Source organism: Ovis aries, chromosome 3 (assembly GCF_016772045.2).
Source record: "Ovis aries strain OAR_USU_Benz2616 breed Rambouillet chromosome 3, ARS-UI_Ramb_v3.0, whole genome shotgun sequence".
In the NCBI taxonomy this organism is placed as follows: domain Eukaryota; kingdom Metazoa; phylum Chordata; class Mammalia; order Artiodactyla; family Bovidae; genus Ovis; species Ovis aries.
Genome location: NC_056056.1, coordinates 144,429,303 through 144,457,241, shown reverse-complemented (window position 1 = coordinate 144,457,241; position 27,939 = coordinate 144,429,303). Strand labels below are relative to the sequence as shown.

The following is a 27,939-nucleotide window of genomic DNA, read 5'->3' as shown; positions in this document are numbered from 1 at the left end:
TTCCCTAGTCTCTTGGTAATTCAACTCTCCACATTTGTAAAATGCAGTAATATCTACTCTCTCAGGGTCATCGTAAGGATGAAATGTAGATAACTGACACAAAAGTGTTTTGAAAACATTAAAGTGAAATTATTTTATAATCTGGGTTAAAAAAAAAAACTTAGCTAATTTTGAGCTGTCTATTGCCACAGGGCAATTCAGGGGAAAAAAAATGTTCTGTGCTTATGGAGTATGCATATTGATTTTAATATCTTTAATTCATACAGAATGATCCAAAGAGTCCAATACCTTTCAAATACAGATGTAGACTCCATCATCCCAATAAATTCATCTCTTCTCTTCAAAACAGGGGTAACAATACCTGTCCCCAGTGACTGTACTGAAAATTTATATGTACACATACACGAATGTGAGTGTTTGCTTTGCTATCTGTTCTGTTTAGTTGCTAAATTGTGTCTAATTCTGTGACCCCACAGACTGCAGCATGCCAGGCTTCCCTGTCTGTCACCGTCTTCTGGAGCTTGCTCAAACTCATATCTATTGAGTCGATGATGCCATTTGACCATGTCATCCTCTGCTGCCCCCTTCTCCTCCTGCCTTTAATCTTCCCCAGCATAAGGGTCTTTTCCAACCAGTCAGCTCTTCGCATCAGATAGCCAAAGTATGGAGCTTCAGCTTCAGCATTAATCCTGCCAATGAATATTCAGGATTGGTTTCCTTTAGGATTGACTGGTTTGATTTCCTTGCTGTCCAAGGGACTCTCAAGAGTCTTTTCCAATACCACAATTTGAAAGCATCAGTTCTTCGGCGCTCAGCCTTCTCTATGATCCAGCTCTCACATCCATACATGACTACTGGAAAAATCATAGCTTTGACTCTACAGACTTTTGTCAGCAAAGTGGTGTCTCTGTTGTTTAATACACTGTTGTTTTGCCACAGTGTTTAGCATTTAACTGAAACGCCTTCCTTCCCATGGTCTATGGTTTTAAAAAACATAGCCCCTACTGGTTGCTGAACTGTAACTTTCGGCATAAACTTTTAGTGGCTCCTTTTCCAATACCCCATAATCCCTAGGTCACATACCTGTGATATTAGACAAAGCCAAAGAATCCATAGAATCCCGAACACTTTGCTCTGGTTTCAGGTCTGACAAACACTCCAGGGAGTCTCCATACCACTGTGTTTGATCATGATTGTATCCTGAAGCCCCATGGTCCAGATCCAGTTCCTGGAGTCTTCGACTGCTCGCGGGGCCTGGGTGGCTGCCATAAGCAGAATCCCCTAGTCCATCTTGTGACTGTGCCCAATACATATCAGATTGGTATTTTTTGCTTGCAAGGCTTTGGCTGTTTTGCTTCAACTCGGTCTTGTTTTTAACCATGTTATCAGCTATCCAGTGCTCACTGGCTCGAATGTCCATCTCACTGGGCTGCTGCTGGAAGAGACTTTTATCACCAAACTTGAGGAGGAGCTGTGTCATGTAATCTTCATGCTCGGCCCATTCCTCAGGGTCTTCTGGGGTTTCATGCTCTACTCTGCCTTTCCAGAATTCTTCATTGACGAAACCTGCTCCTTGCCTGGAAAGGCTCAGATCGTCCAGCTTCCGAGATAGGGTGTCGTCAGCATTGCCTGACAGGCCAGGAAACTTATAGTTCAGAGCAGGGGACAAAAGGAGGGACTGACGACACTGATCTGCTGACCGGCTGCTCTTGCCCATCCGGACACTTCTTCTGGAGTCTCTTGATCGAGCTGACTGGAATGCAGAGTCGGAGGAATCGGAGGCATGCACGTCTTCACCAAGGCTGCATGTCTTTGAGCAATAAATCTGGCCTTGTTTGGGGAGGAAAGGGCATCCCAACAGAGAGGTTTTGCACTGGGCACAGGAAAAGCAGGCCTCTGTGGCGTGCCAGTGCTGCCCATCATAGGTCATCTGCGCGTGGTCCACACCTGTTTCAAGAAAGGAAAGAACCACAAGTTATGGTTCCGCCCTGACACAGGAAGAAGAAAAGACAGACTGCGGGCATGAGGGAACCTTTGAGGGTGACGAGGCTGTCCTGGATCTTGGCAGAGCTGGGACTTACACAGGTGTAGTTAGTTCTCATTTATAAACTGGTCTATGTGCTAGATGTGTTTTTAGTTCCAAAATCCTTGCAGAGTCTCCAAGGTCACTTGCAGACACATGCAAAGTGGCAGCAACTCTGAGTCAAGTGACGCTGCTGCCTCCCAGCTGGGGACGGGCGCTGCCTCTCGTGTCAGCGCTCACACCTCACACAGGCCCGTCTTCTTTCCCACGTTCGTACTTTCTCTTAGTGATCTGTGGCCCCAGCACAGAGCTGAAGTGTTGCCTAGTGTGGCTCAGCACAGAAGGCTGTGATGTGCCTCACAGAGGCAATCCACAGGTCAGATGAGCTTTGTCTAAGCAGGTGGTACAGGGCTGTTGACTATGAGTTCGATTTAATGAATCAACAACATATATTAAATAAGGTGTCTTTAAACCAAAATACACAGGAAACAAGATTACCTGTTTGATTGGTTTATGACAATGGTTCAAACCAGAGGCTCATAGGAACTAACTCACTGTATCTCCAGGAGCAGTGGCTAGGTATTGGAGGCTCATGTTCATGAGGACTTAACAGATCACAATTGCCAGGAGAGACAGAAATCCAGTCTACACCCATTTATCAAAATTCATCAAACCGAAACACTTAAGTCTTTCCGATTTCACTGTACATAAACTGCACCTCCATCAAAAACAGAAAGAAAGAAACAGTGGCTAATCAGAGACAGAGTGATGGATGAGTAACAACAGCCGCAGGCCGGGCCACGGACGCACCGATATGCTCCCCGCACGCCTCGCAGTACTCTGCATACAGGGACTCGAAGCAGCCGCAGCAGAATGGGCGGCCGTCCTTCATGATGTACCTCTGTCCCCCCAGGACCGTCTCGCACTCCAGGCAGCAGAAGTGTTTCATGTGCCAATGCCGACCCTCAGCTTCTGTGCACTCATCAGCAAAAATTATCTTTAACGAGAAACAAGAAACCACAGGATGAAAGAAATTCATTTTGAATGATTTTAAAGGCCAAGCTATCTGCATGTTTTCTGGGCAACTGACAGGCACTAGATCTTTTGTTTCTTACAGCCTCAAGCTTACATGTGACTTGATGCAGCTCCAGAACAAGAACAGAAATCGAAAACACTGGAAAACAGAAACTAAGCACATGCTTGCACTTTAAAAGAAAAAACAGAATTCTGCATTGGAGGTAATACACTTGGCCATATTTTTGCTCCCCAATCACACTTTGCAGGCATAATCTGGCAAAGAACACATTAACACTGAAATAATTTAGTGTCCTGTGCACCTTTCAATAGGAAAAAAAAAAAAAAAAAAAAAACCTCACTAAAGTGGCTGTGAGCCACCAGTTACAGTCTGGGTGCTGGACAAGTGAACAGCATTTATGTAGATAATGCTTCCTTGGACCTGGTGGCCATCTCCAGATTATGGACTTCTTGATTTTTCCATATTTTTGGTTTCAAAAACTTCTCAAATAGCACATCATAGAAGAAACTTAAATATACAAAAGTAAAAATGAGAAGTTTACTGTTACTGATTGAAGCAGACCAGGGAGATATAACAAATAAATGCAATGAGGTTCCTTGGATGGGGTGTCAGAATAAAACACAGACATGAGTAGAAAAACTGAGGAAACCTAAATAAAGTCTGTGATTTAGTTAAAATATTATAAATGTTACATTTCTTAGTTTTGATGCATATACCATGATTACATATGATAATTAACAAGCTAGGAGAAGGGTATACAGGGACTCTCCATGATATTTTTGCAACTCTTCTGTAAATCTAAAATTACTTAAAAATAAAAATCCTAAGGTAGAAAAACTTCAATCTACACCACCAGCCCTTCCCACACATGCTCCAAGGGTTAACTACTGTGAACTCAGTGTATGTCTTTACACAGTGTTTCTGAGTGTTTACAAATCTGTATACAGTCTTGTTCTTCCCCCCTTTAACAAAATTAAGATCAATCGTTACACACTCTTCTTGCAACTTGCTTTCTCCTCACAATCCATCAAGGACATCCTCGTCAGTGGACAAAGACACCTGCTGCCTTCTCTTCATCAGCCACATATGATTCCATGATACCACTGTACAGGGTTATCTTAAAACTATATACACACAGCACACGCAGCAGAGACTTCTATTTGGCTGAGGTGTGAACAGTGGAATATTGGCTGACCAGAAGCTTATTTTTCCCAGTGTTAAGGGATGGACTTTTTTACCTCGTCACATGCTGAACACCGGGGTTTGAGCAGCTCAGCATGGTGCCGGCCACAGTGAATTTTTCCATCCTGATAAAAATAGATGAGGTCGACCAGCAGCTCACTGCACGTGAAGCAGACAAAACAGGATGGGTGCCAGCACACTCCTGGGCCCGCTCGAGAGGCAAACACTGCGATCTCACCTCCATTTATCTTCAACCCACACTAAAAACAAAAGGATTTCGATTTAAAACGATGCTTCTTCAATGCTGCAGTCTCTGCCTTTTCCACTTAACACTCAATCCCAAATCTCTCAGGGAAACTTTAATTTCTGTTCCCTCCTGCTAGTGGTTAAACAGCTCTTCACCACGGAACTGTCTGTCATTCTCCACTGGAGTGAACACTCCTTGGCTTTACTACCTACCACGCTGGACTGCTCACTGAGAACACTCGCAGTGGTTTTCCAGGGGTGGCTTCCTGTTGGATATATTCTTGCTCTGAGAATGCCCAGTAAGGCCCTGAACGACTATATTATGTCCCTGTGTTTCTGAACACAAGGCACACCCCAGCCCCGCCCTCCATGCCAAGACCTTAGGATTTCACCCCATGTTTACTTAAGGGGCTGCCTCCCCCATACACACAGCAGTGTGGCCACTTACAAACATGAATCCCCATTCAATATAAAGCTACGTTGCTTTTCTTTCTCATAGGTTTCAGAGGTTTTCAGGGCTCACCTCGGCGCTGGCCTGGCCATCTGCTCCCTCCCACCTCCCCCTCAGCTGACCCAAGACATCACCACCCATCCATCCAGAACTCTGCTACCTGCTCGCACACGGCGTGCATTACTGCTCTGGACAGAAGTTTAATTGTTCCTCTTCCTAGTGCTTCCTTCTTCCGCTGAGCACTGAACACTTGCAGTTCTTTTTTCTCCTCCTCACTCAAAGTCTGGCAGTACCGCACCTTCACAGAAGGAAACAGAAGCACCCTCTGATGTACACAGCCTCCCTCACCAATTCTTTATTTCCAGAATTGAATTTCAGGAAACAAAACAGCAAGTGTAGCTGGTCTGCCCTCATGAATCCCTAGTTTAAAAATGATGCCACACCTTTAAAACAACACCAAATCTTGCAGCCTCTCTAGCAAAAGTGAAATGCAATGAATTTTTTTTTTTTTTTTTTGGCCACACCATGCAGCACGTGGGATCTTAGTTCCTCAACCAGGGACTGAACCCACACCCCTTGCATTGGAAGCATGGGTCTTAACCACTGGACTGCTGCAGAAGTCCTTTATTTGTTTTTTAAAAAAAGGATGAAAAGTTTAATTTAAACTTTTATCAGCAGAGATGCTAAAAAAAACCTAAGGCATCAACCTTTCTTCAAAAGGTTTAAACTGGTTAACTGCCACCTTCATTACACATTCTACAGGCACTCAAACCCACTGCAGGCCCAAAGCTCCATAAAGCTCTGGCTGGGTGAAGGGGTGGAGAAATTGCAGGAATCTGTAGGTTCCTGATAACTGGTGGGTGGCTGCAAACACTATAAAAAACCAACTTGTGTTAAGTTTATTGCACTGACACCCTTTTCTCTCTTAAAGAATGGAGAGCGGTATTCTCCAGCCCAATTTTATCTGGAGAAAGGCAAAAGAGTCTGAAGTTTATGGGAGGCATCACAACGCTGAGGGTGGATTTTTTTTTTTTTCCTAATTAGCCTTCTTCCTGTTATTTTACCTCATTATCATGTGGTGGCAACTGGTACAAAAGCTGTTTAATTCGGTGCTTCTCTCCAGGGCTGTTAACATAAGGAACCTTTTCCTCTGGTAAGCAAGCAAAATAGAGCTGGATCTGAGGGAGAGAGGGAGAAGGACGTCAACACACAGGAAGCGAACACTTCAGCTCAGTCCATCCCGAGAAGTTACCCTGCCCTTTAGGTAGGGCTCCAGCCTCTGGCAGGATATGGCTGCTGGCCGCTAATGAGAAGACCAGCTGAGCCAGGCCAGCAAGACGTGCAAACCCCCAGTTAGCTAGCACCCAGCTGCTAAAGGGCTCTTCAGGAATGTAATTTGTAGTAACAATCAGGGGCATTATAAATTACGCCCCATAAAATATGCACATTTAATGCTACCATTCCTGAGTGATCTCCCTAGGGGCAGCGAAGAGAGTGCTGAGTGAACACTGGAAGTGACCACACAGGCTGTGTGACACTGTCCACAATCCAGCCACTACACAAACACACTGGATTTGCTCTCGGAATTTCACGTTGCAAAGACAAAAGCTGTTCTGTGAAACTTTGTAAACTCTCCCTTATCAGGTTCTCTCAAGCTTCAGCTTTCTTTGCTTCCAGGGGTGCTGTTTTCTAAATACTTGGAGTCAATTTCCCCAGAAAACTGGAGGGAAACTATAATGAGCTATACTTAGTTCATTTTGAAAGAACTCAATTTTTGTTTGAATTTTTTTTTGTCTTTCTGTTGTAGCTAAAGGAAACCCTTTAATGAATGCTGCAAAGGCTGCTGCAGTGCCGAGGAGGAATGAAAATGATTCAATGAGGAGACTAAGGAATTTGAGTTGACTCACTGGAAAAGACTCTGATGCTGGGAGGGACTGGGGCAGGAGGAGAAGGGGACGACAGAGGATGAGATGGCTGGATGGCATCACTGACTCGATGGACGTGAGTCTGAGTGAACTCCAGGAGTTGGTGATGGACAGGAAGGCCTGGTATGCTGCGATTCATGGGGTCGCAAAGAGTCGGACACGACTGAGTGACTGAACTGAACTGAACTGAACTGCTTCAATATTTCAAGATCTCACAAACCTACTCACCGAAGCTGCAGGAAGGGTTTTCTCTTAAAGGTCGGTAGAAACACTGCCTTCCTACCTGGAGTCCAGCTCTCCCCTATATCCCAGTGTATCAGCCACCGGAGCTTGTATGGTTGTAAACGCTAAACACCAACTATGTGTGCACCAGGCACTGTGTGAGGCCCAGGATGAATCGGAAACCCCTCTTCCCAAGGGGTTGCCCACCAAGTGGGAAACACAACCATAACTCAGGAGCCCAACTGCCTCCCCTTGTTTCAAACTACCTTGGCCCTTGTGTCCATCACCAGCAATTTTTTAACAAGTTCATCATTATAGGGATATTGGGAAGATAAAAACAGGGACACACAATGGTCTCATCTTCCTTAAAATAACAATACAACAAAGCACAAAATTAGCTCTTTAATTTTTTTTCCAATTCACATGGTGTGGTGACGAAATCTTTCCTGTGCAAGGTTATCAGAGGTCTATTTAAGCAGTGACGCTGAAATAGTCTCACAGCTCTTTCTCCTCTCTTCCAAAGCCCAGGAACTGCAGAGAACTGCCAGAGAAACTTTCCCCTTTCCTTTTTATTACCTTTTTGTTGTTTTGAAGTTTTTCAAAAGGTTAGTAAGTTCCTCCCACTCTCTCCAACGGGACACCTAAGTCAGAAATCCTCAAAACAAAGGCAAAGGCAGCACTCTGGGTTTCACTCACCAGGGCAAAAATAGCATCCTTCTGGACCCAAGAGTATGAAAGGGATTGGAGACTTTCATTGGGAAACTAAGTGTGACTTAAAAAAGCAAAACCATCAGAAAAAGAGTAAGGCCCGAGGACACAGCATGTCACTGAGGCAGTGATGCCTGATCACTAAAAAACAGAACACCGAAGACCTCAAATCACACCGAAAACCAGAAAAGTGGATGATGTGGCTCCCAACCTGCTCAGGTCTGAGGCCTGGGGGCACCCAGGCGTACTCCTCCAGCGCGCAGCCTGAGTCATCATCCGACGTGGAGCTCCGCTGGCATCCAAAGGCAAGTTTGCTCATTTTGGGCTCCATCTCCAAAGGCATCATAACAGAGTCAACAGCTGGCTTCTCAGTCACAGGACATCAGACCGTGGCTGCTGTGAGGAACATAAGACAACCAAAGACATGCAACCGTGTCATGAGTGTTACCCTCCGAGAGCTTTTATTGAACACGTATGTACACACATCGGGGCCCAGAGAAAGGGACCGAATGACCAGTGTCACCGCCCCCAGGCCCCCAGACCTTAAAAACTAGGGCTGCATGATGCGGAAAGAGGCCTGTTAGCAGCTCAGCATTTGAGAAAATGCCACCCAAATGAGTTTATCTCCAGATGCCTTTAAAAGGTACTTCTCTACACACTTCATTTAAAAAGTTCTCAAGAAAATTGCTTTGCTAACTTCCCACAAAGGAATCCCTGCGGAGCCCCAGGAGTTGTAGGAAGAAGCTGGGTTCGAGCCCAGTGCCTTGTCCACTCCTATGTGCTGTGAAAGGATTGCTCCAGTCACCCCATTTGGTTCCCAGCAGCTCCTGACCCATCTTCCCAGCGGAGGCATGCTGCCTGCCAGTACAGAGTGGATCAGCTGGGCCACACTGCTTAGGTTTCAGGTTTCCAATAAAGTCTGAGAGGCACTGAACTTCGTTTACTCAGGGAGAAGAAACAGCACAGTTAAATTCTTACACAGCACATTAAATTCACAAGCCTTTATATCCATGGGCTACAGTCAGCCAGACATTCATTAATGAGTTCCTTCATAAGAAAGTCACTGAATCTGAGCACTAGGTTAAAATAAAATCTAGAGTGGTGACTATTAGCATTGAACTGTGTTAATGGCAGACTTTCAGTGAAAAGCTCTCCAGTACCTGGTGGTTCAGTTGGTAAAGAATCTGCCTGGCAATGCAGGACTAAATCCCTGGGTCAGGAAGATCCCCTAGAGAAAGAAATGGCAACCCACTCTAGTATTCCTGCCTGGAAAATTCTATGAACAGAGGAACCTGGTGGGCTACTGCCCACGGAATTGCAAAAGAGTGGGACATAACTTAGTGAGTAAACTACCACACCACCACACACCTACTGTGTGTGACATGCTCTCACCCTGCTGCTGGACACATGAGCTATAAACCCAGCTCTGAAAAGTCTCCTCAGATGAAGGCCTATAAGTGTTGACAACAGTCCTGACCTACAGCCTAAGAACTTTGTTATCACCATGCATTTTCCTTCTGAGTTACTTCTGGTTCTTAAAAGTCATCCCCTGTTCCCAGCCACTAAGACAAAAAAAAAGATAGAAGACTTTCAGGATCAGATGCAGCTTTTTCTACTTCCCTCCAACAAAAAAAAAAAGAAAGAAATTCACAGATAATTCAGTTCAGTTGCTCAGTTGTGTCTGACTCTTTTCGACCCCATGGACTGCAGCATGCCAGGGTTCCCTGTCCATCACCAACTCCCAGAGCTTGCTCAAACTCATGTCCCGATGACTCGATAGTCAGTGATGCCATCCAACCACCTCTGTTGACCCCCTTCTCCTCCTGCCTTCAATCTTTCCCAGCATCAGGGTCTTTTCCAATGAGTCAGTTCTTTGCATCAGGTAGCCAAAGTATTGGAGTTTCAGCTTCAGCATCAGTCTTTTCAATGAATATTTAGGACTGATTTCCTGTAGGATGGACTGGTTTGATCTCCTTGCAGTCCAAGGGACTCTCAAGAATCTTCTCTAACACCACAGTTAAAAAGCATCAATTCTTCAGCGCCCAGCTTTCTTTATAGTCCAACTCTCACATCCATACATGACTACCGGAAAAACCATAGCTTTGACTAGATGGACTTTTGTTGGCAAGGTAATCATCTCTGCTTTTTAATATGCTGTCTAGTCTGACCCAATTTTAAAGAAAACAAGGCTCAGGGAAGTGAAACGACTTGCCCGAGGTCACATAGCTAAAAGCCAGAGTCTGGTCACACTGCAGCATGTCTAACACATCAGACTTCCGAAAATTCTTCTGCTTTAACTAATCCTCTCATTGGCTTCAACAGGTAGGAAAGACAGTGGAGCATAAACACTGTCAGCTGATATTCATTTGTCAGTGACACTCTCAGTGCAACGCTAAATACTTACAAGTGTTAGAACATGTTACCTATTAAATCCCACGAGTATGAAAACTTATGACTTTGCTTTGATGAATCAAAGGACACTAAAACATTAAAATTCTAAGGGGGGGCCAAACATCCAAAAGCTACAATCTTTATTAGAAAAAGGAGCAATGCCACACAGAAGATAGTATTCCAACTAATAAACTTAACTTTCATTCACCCTGAACAAAAAGTAAAGCTGACCTCATTTCCTGCCCCACCACTGGGGGGGACTGACCTTTTACACAAGACATCATTTCACACAGGTGCACTTCACTCATATCTCAACTGAGGGGAGGCTTTCTTTTTCTTTTAATCAATATCAACATTTTATTTTTTACTTTACAATATTGTATTGGTTTTGCCATACATCAACATGAATCCGCCAGAGGGGAAGCTTTCTAAACATCGACACAGTCCTCTTACCATTCAATAAAAAAGGATGTGTTAATTAAAGTCAGAGCACTTCTTGGATCTACTCTTTCCCTTTTGTTTTGAAAAAAAAAAAAAAAACACCTGCATATCAAAGTGAGAAAAGGAGGTTAAGAATTTAATTCATAACTCAAAACACCCCCACCAGGAGAAAGGGTGCCTTCAATGCTATTGAACCCAAATCATGTAATATGCACATCTGTCCTTTGCCAAATATGGCGAAAAAGTGAGACTTGAAGGTACCTGCTCTGCACAGACTTACCAAGAACATAAATATTAAGCAGAACCTAAAACTCAAAGGTCACTGTATTTTAAAACAAGAGAAAACACCACAAATTAAGACAAATGAATTTTCCATGCTAGCACAAAAATGCAGATTGCTAAAGAGCTGAATTACTCTTATGGCTACATTCCTGGACCAGCCTTTGGTGGCAACTGCACAGTGAATGACTACACTAAGCAATCAGCACTGGATGCCATGGGCCCCGTGCTCCCAATCACCTGGGTGTGCCGCCGCCTCTCCGGCCCGCCACTCCCACAGCCACACCAGCCTCGCCTCAAACTGTGCTGCAAACTGTCCTGCAGCACTCCCGGCGAAGCGACGAGCTGAAGAAACAGGGGTGATACGGGTGCGGCTTTCAGCGGCCTTTGTTGGCACTCTGACAGCTCACTCACTCCTCTGTGCCCAGCTTGGCACGCTCAGTGATGCGACATCGAATCACCACATCAGACAACCCCACGAGGGCGTATCTGCTGAAAACTGAGAAGGAAACTGAGTCTCGGAGCGATCGGTCCCGGGTCACCTGTCCAAGGGCAGCTGCCTCAGAACATGGTTCATACGTGACCTTAAACCCCTGCAACTCCACGCTCCTCCTGGGTGGAACTTCTTCGTTTGTGAAATAGTCAGACTGCTGGAGCGCAGACATGCCTGATGACACACCAGACCGGGCCCATCCACCTCCCCCAGAAAAGGCGTTTCAAGGAGACTTTCATATAGTCAAAAGGATCACAAAAATTCAACGGCCTCATGAACTGTTGCTTCAGAGCTTTTAGTTTGGAGAATGTCTTTTTCCTTTATATCAGAGGATAATTACTTAAAATGACAAAACATTACATGTACTAGTAAGTTCTAAGAGCTGTCCAAAACCAAATATTAAAAAAGTACAACCTAGTCACAGTGACCTCCTACTTACCAGGCAGTGGTAGAGATGCTGCATTGCCATAGCTACTTTCTCTCTACTTGACAGCACAACAACTTTAAGTCAGATTTTTCTTTTATAAATTACCTGTGCTTGTCAGCAGACCCAGAAAGTATACTGTTAAGTATATCACTGTCTCAGACTACATCATATGCAAGAAATTGACTGCTGAAGACGGTTCTTATACATATAAGAATATATAAAATAACAAAAACCACAGAAATGTGATCTCATAAATATCCCTCATGCAGACATTTACATTACTACATGGTCTTTACTTTGTAGCACCAGAGAAAAGAGGGAAGCCCAGCCATTGCTTATGCTCTGGGTGATGAGAAAGGGTCTTCCTGATGACATCTTCATGTGGCTGCATTTACTTTTCACCAAAATACTATTAAATATCTTTTAGGCCAAACGTGAAACCATCGCTGAATTAGATCTAATAGGAAAATCCTATTCATTCTATTTCCAGGTATTGTCTCTTAAGATTGATCATGTGAAACAGGATCAACAAATTAAGTCTGCAAGTAAGTTGAATAATAATTGAAATAGGACTTCCCTGGTGGTTAAGTAGTTCAGAACCCACCTTCCAATGAAGGGGATGTAGGTTCGATCCCTGGTAGGGGAACTAAGATCCCACATGCTGAGCTGCACCAGACCTGGCAACTAAGACTGGACACAGCCAAGGAAATGAATAAATAAATATTTTTTAAAAACTGAATTTTGGGGTTTGATATAAAGTGAAACATTTTTTTTGGCAGAACCACAGTTACACAGACAAGGCTGACCCTGTCCTGTGTCTCATATTTACTTTGTATATTATTTACTTTTGTAAATTTTTATTTTGATGTAATTTCAAACTTCAGAAAAGTTGTAAGAAGAGTAAGGAACAAACTTAGGCAGCCTTTTACCCAGACTCATCAATTGTTTACATTATGCTTCATCTGCCTTCTCCTCCTCCTCCACATACATACACACAACGCTTTTGTGGGAACCATTTGAAAGTATTTTTTACATTCTCTTACTTAACCACAATTAAACATGGTATCTTAAAGTTTATTTAAAAAAAATAAAACTATGTGCAAGACACCATGTTAGATGCCAGAAATAAATTGAATAAAAAGCCAGAATAGCTCAAATCATCAGTATTCTGTGCTTATTCTGAGGCAGGTTTCTTGTCCTGGTCTTGAAATGCTGCAATAAATGGAATGAACCCAATCACAAGTGAACAGCAATCATGCATTAACCAATTCTGCACAAGGTTTGCCCCTGTTAAAGAAATGAACCGGTAGTGGCCCTACCTCTCCACTGTCTTTATGATTCTGGATGTAAACAAGTCTGATAAGGCAGAGAAAAGAAGTAAAACAGTTTGAGTCTGACCATGAAGGAAATGTGTAGGGGAAGCAACATCTTAAAGCTAATAACAGGTCAAAGAGGCCTAAGGCTGGGTAAGAAGAGACGAGATGCTTATTCCTAGAAACATGAGGATCCTCAAGTGGAAGAATCCCATTTCCCCTGCTTTGTCCTTTTTTTTCCTTCTTCCTTCAAGATAGTTAAATAGCTACTTCTCACCATTTGAAAAGATTCAGAGACAAACAGCTCACAGAGGTATGACTTCTCAATCATCATATACTTGTCAAAAGAACACCTGACCCCGGGACAGGAGCAGAGCGCAGGGAAGGCAACTTGTTGCCCCGGGCATTCAGCAAGCTCCGCCCCGAAGTCCTCCGGCTATTGTGGGGCCTGGTTCTCTCAAACAGCAACTATTTCCCTTCCAAAGACGGCCTAAGGATGTGACAGTTTTAAAGAATAAAATAGTTACATAAACATAAAGAATTAAAGTTATCAATGACATGTACCAATTGGTACTGTCGCTTTCACTCTGATTACATACATCTGGAAGCTGACCGGTGACATCCAAAATAAGAATGCGCTAGTAACGGAGACTGGATGCTGACAAGGGAGTTTCACCTTCTCTTTGAGTTCAGGACACTCCAGCCTCCTGAAGGGCAAACAGTATTGATAAAATTATTGGCCACCATTCCTAGCTCCCTTGGAGTGAGGTTGGAGTAACTAATCCCTACATAAAATCTCTGGCAGACAGACACTAAGACAGAGACACACACACACACACTGCATGTGTAAACGGTCTATGGAGCATGGCAGGATCTTTCCAGGTGTCTTACACAGAGCAGTAACCGGGCGCCCCCAATGGGGCGATGAGGCTGTGAGCTGGCACTTGTTCCCCAAATTCAATCATTTAAGGAGGAGTCCTTTATGAAATTTATTTTCCAGATTCACTTACTCCACTCATTCACTCATCCTTATATTTAAGGACCATTACTGAATCGTTCTGAGAAACATCAAAAAACAAGGCAACTGACATTCATTCCATTAAAAGCTAGAACTTTTTTTTTAAGTACCTGCTGTGATAAGAATGTTTTCAAATTTCATTTCGAATTTCCTTGCTTTCTTTAATAGTGGTGATGTATGTAAACTGCACATGATTTAGCCTTTGGATGATCATTTGTTTTCATTTCGAGTAGAAGATGAACAGTGTAAAGAACACTGGCTTTAGGAGTTTAAACAAAAGGAGCTCTAAGTCAGCCATCCAGCTGGGAACAGCCTGGGAACCATCCTCAACGAGGAGCTGAGGACTATCTCACAACGTAGAGCTGATGTCCAGAACTGCATGGCTCCAGACACATGACTTTCATTTATTGCTTTCAATATTCTATAAATTAGGCAATCACAATTTGAAAAGTTTGTCTACAAGTATATAGAATAATTACGCTGTCAATTACTATTATTGTTATTATGCTGTCCATTATTATATGGACAAGGGCTTAAGTGTTCCTCCCATAAGCACAGCAATCACTGTTTAAGATAACGTACAGTATGTGAAGGTATTATTCAAACTAAAAAACAGTCTCATTATTTTGCTATGCTATTTTGGCCACTTGGAGATCATTTATTTTCTACTGAGCTGTATGCTGCATCCAGGATAGTTAAGGATTATTATTTTGATTGACCTTGACATATACATAAGTGAGCCTTTACTATTTTTCCCTAAAAATCTTAACAAATCAACATAGTATATGAAAGTCTAGAGGCAGCAAATGGTCAATGTTTTGCTGAAAGACACATTCTTCCTAGATGACAAGGGTACCAATGAATAATTGCACATCTCAAGCAGAAGACTTTGGACTGAACCCTATAGCCAAGGAAAAGGACAAAAGGCAGATAAGCAGGAAGTTTCCTTTCTTGGCCTTACAATTAATATGACAGTGATGGTCAGAAAAGAGAAAAGGAACCTGGGAGGGGCCTAATAGCCCACTGTCATCAAGAGAGCCTAAAGGTAGGAGCTTGCAGAGAGAAAGTAAAAGGAACCAGTAAGAAAGAGGAAAACTGGGCCAAAGAGGGTTCTGAGTCCTAGGTGGTTGAAAAACAATGCACCAATATGGAAATACTGTCTAGGCAAGTCAGCAGGGAGTGAGGATTTGAGAGCACTGAGATGAATGAGTTCAATCAGATTCACATTGAGGTTATAACTGTACATCAGTGCTGGTATGGTTCCTATTATTCATCATTTTCTTGGACCAAATCACCGAATCAAATCAAAATCATGCAAATAGAAAACAGAATAATTTTCAGTGCCGGCCATTGACTAATGAAGTCTAAGGTCATACCCTTAATTACAAATACTTTTCCTAATGAAATTCCACTTTAGTTCCTAGGAGAAGACTATCTGCCGCATTGCAGGATCCTTAGGAAAAAGTTATTTCTGGTGTGGACATGCCCAGGAACGTTAGAAGTCCTTTGATCACCAGAAACCAGAACAGATACTGATTTGTGAAGTCAGTTGGGCTAACATTCCCTAAGTGTCCCCTGCTGCTAAGTGTCATCCTGTAGGCCACAAGCTGCTTAACAACTTCTTTGTTAAACTGCTTGTTAACAAGGCCTTTGTACATAGAAGATTCGGGTCACACACACCCACTCAAGATCTGCTCTAATTCAGCGAGGCTAAATATGCAGGTGAGTTAAATTTAACTACACATTCATTTGGTAGTAGGGAATCCTGTAACACTTCCATTCTTTACAACACACACACACATATCCAAGCACGCTCATGCGTGTGCGCACACACACAGATATATATATATATACCCCAGTTTTATGGTGTCCTTAGCTTAAAAAAAAAAACAAAAAACTCAGAGATCTACAAAAGCCATAGGTCTCAAAACTATTACAATCAAGATTTGAATTTCATAGCAAACATCACTAAACTATAATCTCTTTTAAATTTTCGCATAAAGAGCACTCAAGCCTATTGTCTGCTAAAGACAATAAGAAAGTCCTGGCCAACAGGGCCCAACCCAATTGTACTTATTCTGAAATGAATCACAATAACTGTAAAGTAAAAACAATGAAGGTATCCGAAGATATTGCTTATGAAACATTCCTTGACTAAAAGGACTTCATACCAGCAATTAGTGACATTAGGCCATGTGCCCTTTGGCCTTTTCTGTATTTTCCAGGTAAACCTCCATCCAACTTGTACATTTTCCGACAGCTGAGTGGCCCGACAGGCACCACACCAGTGCCAAGAAGCTATCTATTTTTCCAAGAGGAAATGTGGAACTCTGCAGGGTTTCAAAGCAGGCTAATTTCATGCACAAATACATTCCACGACAGTAAGACAGACTGCTTAACAAAAGGAGGAAACCGGATGACAAAGCACGGTCCTTTGCCAGAGCGGCGCTTTGGGGTCAGGTTATTTGGCTGTAAGCCGGCCTGGAAGGCAAAATCCAAAGGGCAGGCTACGGTGTGAGGCGGGCGGCGCGAGGTGCTGTCTAATGAATTCATTATTTTCCATAATGGGAGACGCAGATATTTTCTCAAAATCGTATTCAAGTCTCCTATTGAGTTTTTGAATTTCCATTTTCAACGGCGGCCCAAGGAAACGGCAGCCAGACTTGACTCCAATGTACACACAGACTCGGGTTTCACCCCGTCACCTGTTGGCTCCCGAACAACACTCCTCTTTGTGAAACTCACAGCCCTCATTTGAAACAAGTTTCCAGAGAAAACACTTCAAGAAAGTGTTTGAGAAGTCACAAGACTCGAGTTGTAAAAACAAATTCCACACATAGCCTGGCTTATACTGACAGATTAATGTGAAAACCTGAGGTTTTTAAAAAGGCCGCGGGAGAGAAGTCGAAGAGGGGATATCACCCCGTCCTTCGGGAAAACCCAGGGGGCTAATTCGAGGTGGGCCGCGGGGGACGGGCTGCAGGGCTCGGCCGGGCCCTCCGCGTCCGCCTCGGGAACGCCCGCAGTCGGGGCCCGCAAGCCCGCGGCCCGCAAGCCCACCCTCCGCGCGGCGCCGGCTGCTCGGGCCGCCAGGGGGCGCCCGGGCCGCGGGTCCGACTCGGGCCCGGGCTCCTCCGCCTCCGCGGCCTCCCGCACTTAGACGCCCAGCTCCACTTCCCGAGGCGGGGAGACGAGCCCTTCTAGGCGGCGGCGAGAGCCCCGCAAGGGCAGCTCCTCGACGCCCGGAGCCTTCGAGGCCCCCGCGCCGCCCTCGGGCAGCTGACCTCCTCACCCGGGACCGCACTCGCTCCAGCGCTGGACGGCGGCACCGAGCGGCCGCGGGTCCCCGCGTCTATCCCCTGCTTCCGACGCGAAACCCTCCCCGTAGCCTCAGCATTCAGCCCCCGCCGCCCATCGCCATCGAGCCCCGGAACCCAGACGGCGGCTCCCCACCTGCGGCCGCGGGGCTGAACGCGGCCTGCAGCCCCTCCGTGAAGCCCTTGGCGCGCACTCGCCGTCCCCCGCTCTGCGACCGGCCGAGGCTGGCGGCCCGGCGCGGGTCCTCCCGCAGGAAAACAGGGCTGGGTGTGCCTAGGGTCATCCGCGCCCACCCCTTTCCGGAGGAGACCCCAGCAGGGCGCGGGCCGAGGGGCAGGGCAGCGAGCGCGGGGGCCCCGTCGCCGCGCAGTGTCAGCCCCGCCCGGCCAGCGAGGGGTCGCCCCCGCCCCGCCGTGACGCGCGGTCCGCCGGCGGGTCCTGAGTCCCCTTTCGGTGCAACGCGGCGATCCTCAGCCGCGGCCGCCGTCTAACCTGCCGTGAGGGGGCCGGCAGGAAGTCCCCCAGATTCCCAGAGATCCTTCGTCCCCGCCGGCGTCGCTGACTCTGCTCCCCAGGGTTGGAGTCGCCTCGCCCAGGCCACCGCATCCCCCACACCTCAGCTCCGCGTCTCTCCAGGATCCGCCACCGCGGAAAGAAAAAACCCGTCTCCTCTCTGCTCTTGGGCCCGCGATCTTCAAAAGTAACCAGAGCCCGCATTAAAAAAAAAAAAAAAAAAAAAAAAGTAACCATTTCGCTTCCTGACGGTCCCACCCTCCTTGCCGCGCTGCGGGCCGGCAGCCGGGCTGGCGATCCCCGCCCAACTCCGCTCCCCGCTCCGGTCCGCAAGAGGAGCCTACCCGGCCAGATCCCGCTGCCACCCGCTTTCCAGGAACTGTCACTGCTGACCGTGCCCCTGGCAGGTCTCCACAAGGTCCCGCGCACGAACTATTCCTCGAAGAGTTACCCACCCACTTGGCCAGCCTCGTGGCTCGAGCACCTACCTCGGTCCGCCCGCTCCATTCCCGGGAGCCCTAGTGAGTATTAAAGCCGAGATGCAAATACTCCAGGACGCTTATGTAAACTTCCCCCTCCCGCAGGTGCACGCGCGGGCCAGAAAACGCTGGGAGCATTTGCAAGGACACCTCTTAGAGAAATCATCTCCTCTCTGCCCATAACAATGATGTCAGCAAATGGCACGTTTAACCCAGTTCTCACTTGGAAGGGCTCATTAACATATGAATTCCCCTCTTAGGACCTTCCTTGCATTTCGGAGAGATTCCTACTGCTTTTAGCGCAGATTTATTTTTATCAGTAAATAACACCCAAAGAAACGGAACCAGGTCACGGGATGCACTCAATCAAGTATATGAATAAGAGTTGTTAAGTGAGTATAATTATTCAAACACAAGGACTATGCTCATACTCATGGCTAATCTTGTTTCTGAGCTGTTAGTATTTCTAGGTACACTAAGAGAAAGTGAAGCTTGGCATTAGTTGCCTACCGATAGGACCAAGAGAAGCAAAAACAGAACCTCAAGGCAAGCCCAGGAAGAAACTACAATCTGCAGCAGAAGACTGAGTCGCTTCAAAACTACAGATTTTAATTTCTACAATAGCCTCCTTATCACAAGGTGATATGCCAAAAGAAGGGAGAGAAAAAGATGCAATATTTAAGAGCTTTATCAGTTTATAAAATGCAACTTAAAATGGTCACCAGTTCCTTGGGTATCCTACCTCTTTTTCAGGTTATATTAGAAAAAAAAATCCTTAAACCATCAGGATTCCTTGGGAGTGATTTGCAACATATATGTTTCTACAGTATACAACGGAACAATAGCCCATTGTAACTGTGATTTAAAAATACACAAGCAAGTTGCTTTAAATAGAGCAGTCAAGTAAATAACTCTGTGGCCAATTTCTGTTATCTCTGCTGCAAAGCAAGGCAGCTGAGAAGCTGCTTTTTTTTAAGTTACTTTTTTAAAGTGGCAGAGGCCCCCCAAAAAGGTAATGGCTCTGCTGGTAGACCAGCTTGGAAACACTGATTTAGGCAACAGGATCTGTTATTGAAACATATTCTATGTTGGTAAATCTAGAACACAAGTTGTGAAGATCATTCCCAAACAGTTCTAACGTAGATTTCCTCTGCCTTCAGGTTGTATGGAGACTGGTGAGAGGGCAGGGGTGGACTTCAAAGATGACCACTTTCCTTTGTGGAGCTGTGAAATGAGTCGTGAATACCTAGGTCAGATTTCCTTTTTCCTATTTCATTTCTGTTTGGACTTTCTCAGGGAAGTCATCAACTGACAGTGTGCAGTCCATTACCAACTTAAACCCCGAACTATCATATCATTATAATACAGGGAGTATCAGCAGGCCAGTGCTATGCCAGGTGGATCCTTTTTGAAAGCTTTTAATGGAGAGCTACACCTTAGCCAAGACCCCAGAACCCTCCCAACTACAAGCTATAGCAACACTTACCAGTATTAAATGTCTGCCATTCTAAGTGTGCTTCTTCTCACGCAGTTACTGGTAAATACTGTTTGTTACACTTTCAACAGTTACGGTCAGCTTTAATACCTGTTGTAAGTGTTTTCAGTGATGAAGCGGGTTTGGAGACAGTTAAAAACTTCCTACTAAAATTCAATCTGAATGCAACAGACCTTAGTCGGGTCTGAAAGGCATTGTTATTGTCAAGGGTGAACTTATGCAGGATGGAGAGCAAGGCCCCCAACCAGCATCCTTTTGTTTTAGCGGGGAGGAATATTCATTGCCTGGAAATCACACTTGCCAGGAGGCTGAGAAAGGAAGCCCAGAAATTCACAGGACTTGGTTCCCTCTAGCCAGCAAGGTCTCTGCCCTCCTCTCACTCAGAGTGGCCTTTTCCAGTTGCCCATCCCAAGTATCACCCACACAGCCCCCCCTTATTTGTGCTGTCTTCACAGCACTCTTGCTTGACATTCTATTTGTTCACGTTTGCTGTCTTCTTCCCTAGCCTTTGGGGGTTCGTTACTATACTCTCAGCACTAAGATTCATGCCCCGCACTTAGTAGACAAGTTCAATAAGCAGGAGTTAAATGAATTAATGGTTTTTGGACATTCTTCTCAGGCCTTCATTGCCATACCACACCTGAACGAGGAACTTTGTTTCTAACCTAAAGCCAGACTGAATTCCAGCGTCTTAATGGAGGAGACTAAGACAGAAAGAAAACCGCCAAGGGCAGAGAAATAAAGAGGGAGCATTTTGGTTGTCAAATGCCTGCCTGTCAGCTTTATTGGGTCTGAGAGAAGGAGATAAACGTACAAAATAGAAAGCACAACTGAGTTCTATTGCTTGGTTCTCCTATGATTTGTATATGGTGACCTTGAGATCTTTTCTGCTCCTTGCTTCTATTTTTCCATTTGTAAAACGGACCTACTTTATTTAAGAGTAAGAGTTACTCTCGGTCACAGCTATGTGGAAGAATTTGTAACTAAAAGTCAGTCATCTAGGAAGAGTCTATTTAACTGATTGAATGTCTATGTTTCTGAACAGAAATGAGAGATCAAGGACTCTGAAATTCATCAAATGACATTTCACTCACTAAATTTAAGGGGTGACTGGCATAGGAAATGTTCAGTAGGGTGACAGTTTTCAGGACAGCAATTGGGTAGTTCTGACTATGTAGAGATAGGTAACTAAACGAATCACAACACCTGTAATGTTGGATGCGATTTCTAATGAATAGCTCAAATAGCTCAAAAAATGAATCAGACAGTGCTAGAGTTGACAACAATCTGTAGGATCCTACATCTTGTCCAGAAAAAAAATCGAGATCCAGAAAAACAATCATAATCATAATTCTTCAAATCTGTTACCAAATTTGTTACCACTAAATGTTTATGTAAAGTGTTTTACCATCTTTTTAACTCTAACATTTGTGTTGTATCTCTGATTGGGCAGTATATCCTGATAGCTAAGTGAACACGTGCAAATTCTAGGGTCAGCTGAGTCCTCAACAGCCCCAGGGAAGGGCCTGAAGGCAGTATCAGCTCTTCCGAGAGTTAACAGGCTGGATGTTGTTTTATAATAGGTTGCAGTTTCTCTAGGTCTCCAATTACTTTCTTTCCGCCTTTGATTATATTTAAAGCAATGTGATTAGAGAGCACTGGTTCTTTAACATTTTCTACACCCAGTCCCTCTTTAGATTTACTACTCCGATCCTCCCAGCCAGCCATCCCCTCCCCCAACTCCTAACTCCTTTGAGAGTAAGGTAAATCCTCCCTGCAAAATATCCTGATGCACTGGGTTTGGAGTTAGGAGACTTATAAGTCTGTTCTCCGTCAATTACTAGGCTCAGGGACAAACCACTTCTCTAAGGTATTAGCCTGAGGTATTAGACCTCAGGCTTCACCATCTCAAACTAGATGCTTCCAGAGAGGCCACCAGTTCTAATATTTTTTGAGTCTCTTAAAATTTGATAGCTGGTTGTGACACTAATAACAGGCAGATGTCTTGAGTCTATAGCCCAGGCTGGGTGGGAGAATATAGGGTCAGGTCCTTCCATTTGACTCTCGCTCAGAGTTATGACTTCTAGTGAAAACCCACCACTCACTCTCTACTGCTCTGAAATAGCCCTTTCCCAGTCCAGGAGATGTCTCTTTCCATGGACAGATAATTAAACCTGTATTCCTTAAGAACTTAAACCTTCCTTAAGTTTTTCAGCTTTCTCTATTCCTGTAGATCTGTGGTTTAATACAACATACTTAAGATTTCATCGCTGAAAAACCACCAACATGTTAAGGAATAAAGAATAAATCTTCCAATAAATATTGAGACATCTAGGGGGCTTCCCCGGTGGTTAAGTGGTGAAGAATCTGCCTACCAGTGCAGAACAGGTTCTATTCCTCGTGTGGGAGGCTCCCACATGTCGGAGGGCAACTAAGCCCCATACCGTGACTAAACCTGTGTTCTGGAGCCCGGAAGCCCCAACTACTGGAGCGTGAGTGCCCTACAGCCCATGCATGTTCCACAATAAGAGAAGCCATTGCAGGGAGAAGCCTAAGCACCGAAAGTAAACAGTAGCGCTGGCTCGCCACAACCAGAGAAAAGCCCTCGTGGCAGTGAAGACCCAGCACATCTACAAATAAAGCTATTAAAACAAATATTGAGAGATCTACACATGGAAAGGTATTCAGGATAACATTGAGATGCAAACCCCAATACACAGTATGATCACATTATTATAGCTAATAATACATGGGCTAAGGTATGCATAGCAAAACTATTTAGAGGAATATAATTACTGAACCATTAATATGATTTCTAGAGAAAGGCAGATGGAAACTTTCGCTTTTGAACTTACAGTTGACCCTTGAGCAATGTGGAGGTAAATCGGTGTATAACTCCATATCCTTGGTTCCTCTGCATCCAAAGATTCAGACAGAGCAGCACCGTAGCATTTACTACTGAAAAACTTTCAAGTATAAGTGGACCTGTGTAGTTCAAACCTGTGTTGTTCAAGGGTCAACTGTTTATTTGTAAAATAATTGTACCTTTGTATCTTCACACTATCTACAACCTTTTTATTTTTCATAATGCTCATATAAAACCTTTATAAAAATGGTTTAAGAAACATTAAAGAAAATATTCTACAATATTAATACAAGGAAGAAAAGCTCACAGCAGAAAATGGTTTCTTGGTTTGTTATTAGTTGATACAGAAAGATATATGAATACATAATTCCTCCTTGTGCTATCTTCTGCTCAGTCACAAACTTCAAGGGTTAAACCTCTGCTGCAGTCACCAGTCCCAAATTTCCATGGAGCCAAACATATTGGAACAAGAGCTGCCTGAGCTGATGCTTCATAAATTCATCCGTTGATTTATTGATAGATTCTTTGGTTGAATCAAAAGATATTTACTTCAGAGCAGCTCTATTAGACCTAAACCCTCCCCTTAAGGACTTCATAGAATATGACAGTTAAATATGAAGTCTTTAAGGGGAGGGTTTAGGTCTAATTTAAATTTCATATTCTATTTATATCTTGATAAAATAGAAGGCATAGGAATACACACAAGATGAGTAGGGAAAATTAGTAGTTGTTCTAATTTTCCAAAACACATAAGAAACCATGGTATGTTGTGATTATACTACAGTTGAGGTATGGTTAAAATTCTAATATAGGAGTAAGAGGAAACGTTGATCGATCAATTCTGGTTAGAAGGTGAGAATCCAGGAAGGTGGGGTGACATCTGAGCTGAGCCTGAAAGGATTTGAAGTAGTTGATCAGGGTAATCAGTGGAGCTGGGAGTAGGAACCAGGTTGGGCCCATCAAAGCTTGAGGCCGAAAGAGTGAGCTGCCCTTAGAAAGCCCACAGTGATGAGCCGGAGCGCAGCGGGGAGGTAGTCCAGACTCTAAATGGCTGTGTGTGCCAGGGCTGTTCAGCTACCCCAAGGTCTATGGGGAGTTCCAGAGGCTTCAAGAAGAGCGAAGTGACTGTATCTCTGCCCTCATTAGAGGCAGGAGAGAGAGAACAGTGCAGGGAAACCAGATGGAAAGAGCCTGAAAGCCTTCCCAGGAGTCAAGGGCAGTGTGCCTGAGGGCAGAGAGACTGGCCTGTGGTGGCCCAGCATGGACTGTGAGAGCTGAGAGTGCCAGCAGATGGGGGCCACCATTTCTTAAGTCAGCATTCCCACGGTTTCCTGGAAAGACAATCAACAATTTAGCCCTGATATGAGAGCTCCAGCTTGAAACTGCAGATATTTTTCACTGTCCATGGAAGATAAACTCAAGGTAACCCAAAGTGTTGATATTTACGTTTCTAAGTTCAAACTTTATCTTCCCGTTGGAATCCACTCTTAAATTACAGCATTGGCATCCTCCAGTATTAGAGCTCAGGGTCCATCATTACAGAAGGGAACAGGAACACGACACTAAGGTTGGAAGATTATGTAGAACGACCCAGCCAAGCCTGCCGCAGAGATGAAACAAAAAGCGGAAACTTGGTGTGTTAGGTGAGCTCTGCAACCTTGCAATTTGTATTCTGTGCAAAACATGTAAATAATAAATACTGCTTTGTCTTAAAAATTAAAATTATAGAGTATTTGCTGCTTTGCTTCACGAACTACATGCTCAAAGCTACTTAGCTCACCTTTGTATTTTTCATGCTAAACTCTCCACTACCTAAGACAGTCGACTCTCCACAAGAAAAAATCTGGGCCAATGAGGGCGGGCCAGCTTTTGACAACTACCATGTACAATAACATTCTTACTGAGGTGTCAGCAAAGAATTATTTCAAGCAGCCTCTTGCCAAAAACAAAAGGTCGGCCAACCTTTCCGTAATGTTTCTTTATCTTATCTAAGATACCAAGTCCCCTTCTGGAACTGTGGGAATTTACACAAGGTGATTTTGTAGTGGGGATGGGTTTACCAGCTATCCTAGGTTGGGCCAGGGCCAGGAGCTGGAATTCCAGTTATTATATTGGGTCAAATCACATAGCTCTAGGTAAGTAACTATCTTTTGACAAAAGTTACTTTTAATGTTTCCTTTGTCTTTTATGCTTGGAGCGCTCATCTCTTCAGCATTGTATCTGCATTGAATTATAAAGGGGCGAAGGGAAGCCTATTTTGTTTAGCAATGAATCTATCCCAAGTGCTTAGATACGCAGGCCTGCCCCATTAGGTACTTTGCCAGCTACATAGAGTTTTTTCTATGAATATTTGATGAATGCTCAGTGACTAGTTCACATCTGACCCTGACTCAGACCTTGTTAAGCACTCTTATATTATCTCAATTATCAATCCATTGATTTTGTTTTCTCTATTTTTATTTGGAAAAAAGTGCGTCAACTAATTTAATGCTCAATTCTCTAGTTTTAATATTTAAAGGAACCTCATGAAATTTATCTTTTACATTATTCTTTTTAGCATATAAGATCTGATATGAACTTAAACCAATTGGCTAAAGTGAAATCTCTTTAGCAAGCTCAAATCACTAACTGATATGCTCCACCCACCTCCAGACCAATAATCCTCCTTCCTCCTCTCTTCCTGGTCTGTTTATGGTACCTACCGCCAGTACCCCCAGGAAGCCAGATACCTGACCATCACAGGCGTCTCCTTCACCAAGTGCCCTTCTTCTTGCCTGCCCTCATTCAGGGACTGAATGGATTTTGCGTCTTTTTCATTTTCTGTCTCACCTTGTCCCCCATCCTGGGATGCTACAGCAGCCGAGCCTCGGGGCTTCTCTTCCCTACATACCCATTTTCCCTCACTTGACCACTATAAACCTAGTATCATTCTTCTACTTTAAAAATCCCTTCTTCAGTTTTTCTGGCACCTCCATGGGATAAATGAAGGTCCTTCATTTCCAGCCCCCACTGACCCCTCCGACTGTATCTCCATCACTTGTCATATCTCACCTCTGGCTCCAGAACTTGTGGTTTCCAAGCATATCATGTTGTTTCATGACCCTTTGTCTAATCCTGCTGTTTCCTCTACGTGCAACTGTCTAGCCACACATTTTTATCTGCCTGGCTGACTCTTACTTCAGGACTTCATTTGGGATGGGTCCAGGAATGTTCCCTGAGGTCCCATTACACCAGAGGTTTCTATGCTGCACTTCCATTCCTCCAAGACTCTCCATTAGGCCCCAGGACTCCCATCTTATTCAGACCAGTCCCTCCACCAAAATTACTGCCTATTTTCTTTCTCAAATAGAAATTCTTTTAATTCAACAGATAGCTTCTCTTCCTCTGTGCACAGAGCTTTGGGACAACCCAGAAACTCAAACTTTCCACTTGGCAGTTACACCAATAAGGATGGGCTACAGTCACTATTTTGCTTAGTATTAGTGATTGGAAGAGATGTATTTTGAGAAACGCACCTTCTGGTGTTTCTGGTTCCTTAAAAGAGCTTTCTCAAACAAAATGCAGTGATATGATCCCATGATGATCACGGTGAGGAACCTGTCTGTGAGGATAAAAGTGCAGTCTGGATGGATCTGGATGTAATGAACATCCTAGTATCCTTTGAGGAAAGAGGATGCTGTCTCATAGCAGGCCATCGTGTACCTGACACAGGGCCTTCCTTTCAATGAACATGCAATGACCTAAAGACAGGGGTGGCGTCAGCACAGAATGAGGGGTCAAGTATGCATTACACTTGTGCATCATCTTGAACATATAGCATGTTACTGCATTTTATTTGGTGACACGCTAAGAATATAAGAATGCCAAGTGAACCTCCATCACTATTATTGTTACTATTATGTAGCTGTAACATCTAGAGTACTTGTAGGCTAGGCCTTGTGTTAAATCCTATACATTAAAAAAAATTCTTATAACATGATAAGGCAGATCTTATATTCCTCATTTTACAAATGAGACATGTAAGTTGCTCCATCATCTAATCATCAGCTAATTAGTGCAAGAGCCTGGATTCAGAACCAGGTCTGACATCAAAGCCTATTGTCTTCAACCACTAGGTTATTTGCTTTTAAAGCAGAGCTTCTTACAAATAGCAAAATAACATGCTTTGCTTGCCCCAACTGGTGACTCAGCAATATCACCAGGAAGTAGGAAGGATAATTCTAGAATGTTCATATCACATTACTTCATCTAGAAATGAAGCAATGCACTCAGTGACAACACACTGGCTGCCCTGACCTCTAGGACCGAAATGCTGCACAGCTCAAAGGAGGGGGATCACCCACAGCCCCCAATCCTGGGGGTCCTCAGACAACTGAGACACTGAGCTTTTGGAAGCAGTTCACTGCATTTTTAACTGCTACAGATACAAAGTCATTTATTGTCCAAATACAACAAAACTGGCCTGTATCTGAAGATCATTCATATAACAGTTGCTCTGATGCAACTATTCATCATTAGAGTATCAGGGTGTGCTAAGCTCTTACTCAAGTAAGGGTATCACTCTCAGATGGAGCCCAACCATCAGTTCCTCGATTTAGAGGCAGATTATGCTGAACAAAGGGCAAACCACGAGAATGGTTCAGTTTATAGCTTATGTGTGACCCATTCAGCTGAACGCATCTCACATGACATCCTGAAGGCAAAAAGGCACTGCAGTAATAATGCAGCCATTAATAAGCCTGTCAGACGAAATTGATTACAGCTCAGCTCCCAGGACCATAATACATTATTATTGTTGTTTTACTAAGGTCCTTCAGTTCAGTTACAGCAAATGAATAAAAAGGGGAAAAAAAGACAATAGAATTAATAGTCTGGCAGCATTTCTTGGCGATTGTAATTGCCAAAATGTCCCCCAAGAAAAATTTGTTGCAGCTGAGCTCAAATAATATAAACTATTAAGACTCATATAATATCACTCATATAATATCATATAATATAAGCAGGCTTGTAAAGACAATCTGCTTCTTACAGAAGGGCACACGTTTTTTACTTAACACAAACTAAGATTACTGACTGCATTGCTGCTAACACAATAGAACAAACCTCATTTCCG

The 27,939-nt window shown here is 44.1% G+C and overlaps 1 protein-coding gene across 14 annotated transcripts in view; it reads right to left on the bottom strand.

Annotated features, from left to right (window-relative positions):
- PRICKLE1 (prickle planar cell polarity protein 1) overlaps window positions 1-27,939 on the bottom strand; it is a 113,957-nt gene that overhangs the window by 5,831 nt on the left and 80,187 nt on the right. For 8 of the 14 annotated variants that reach the window (XM_060412711.1, XM_027967433.3, XM_042246838.2 and 5 more), the window contains 6 exons: window positions 8,005-8,189; window positions 6,003-6,116; window positions 5,099-5,236; window positions 4,298-4,501; window positions 2,834-3,020; window positions 1,084-1,947 (listed from right to left, as the gene is read on the bottom strand). In XM_060412711.1, coding sequence (XP_060268694.1) covers window positions 1,084-1,947; window positions 2,834-3,020; window positions 4,298-4,501; window positions 5,099-5,236; window positions 6,003-6,116; window positions 8,005-8,139 — 1,642 coding nt within the window. In that variant the 5' untranslated portion in view covers window positions 8,140-8,189. Of the gene's footprint in view, window positions 1-1,083; window positions 1,948-2,833; window positions 3,021-4,297; window positions 4,502-5,098; window positions 5,237-6,002; window positions 6,117-8,004; window positions 8,190-17,608; window positions 17,884-17,965; window positions 18,176-18,330; window positions 18,510-27,939 lie in introns of those variants that run through there. The other 6 variants (XM_042246841.2, XM_060412715.1, XM_060412714.1 and 3 more) reach the window with 5 other exon arrangements.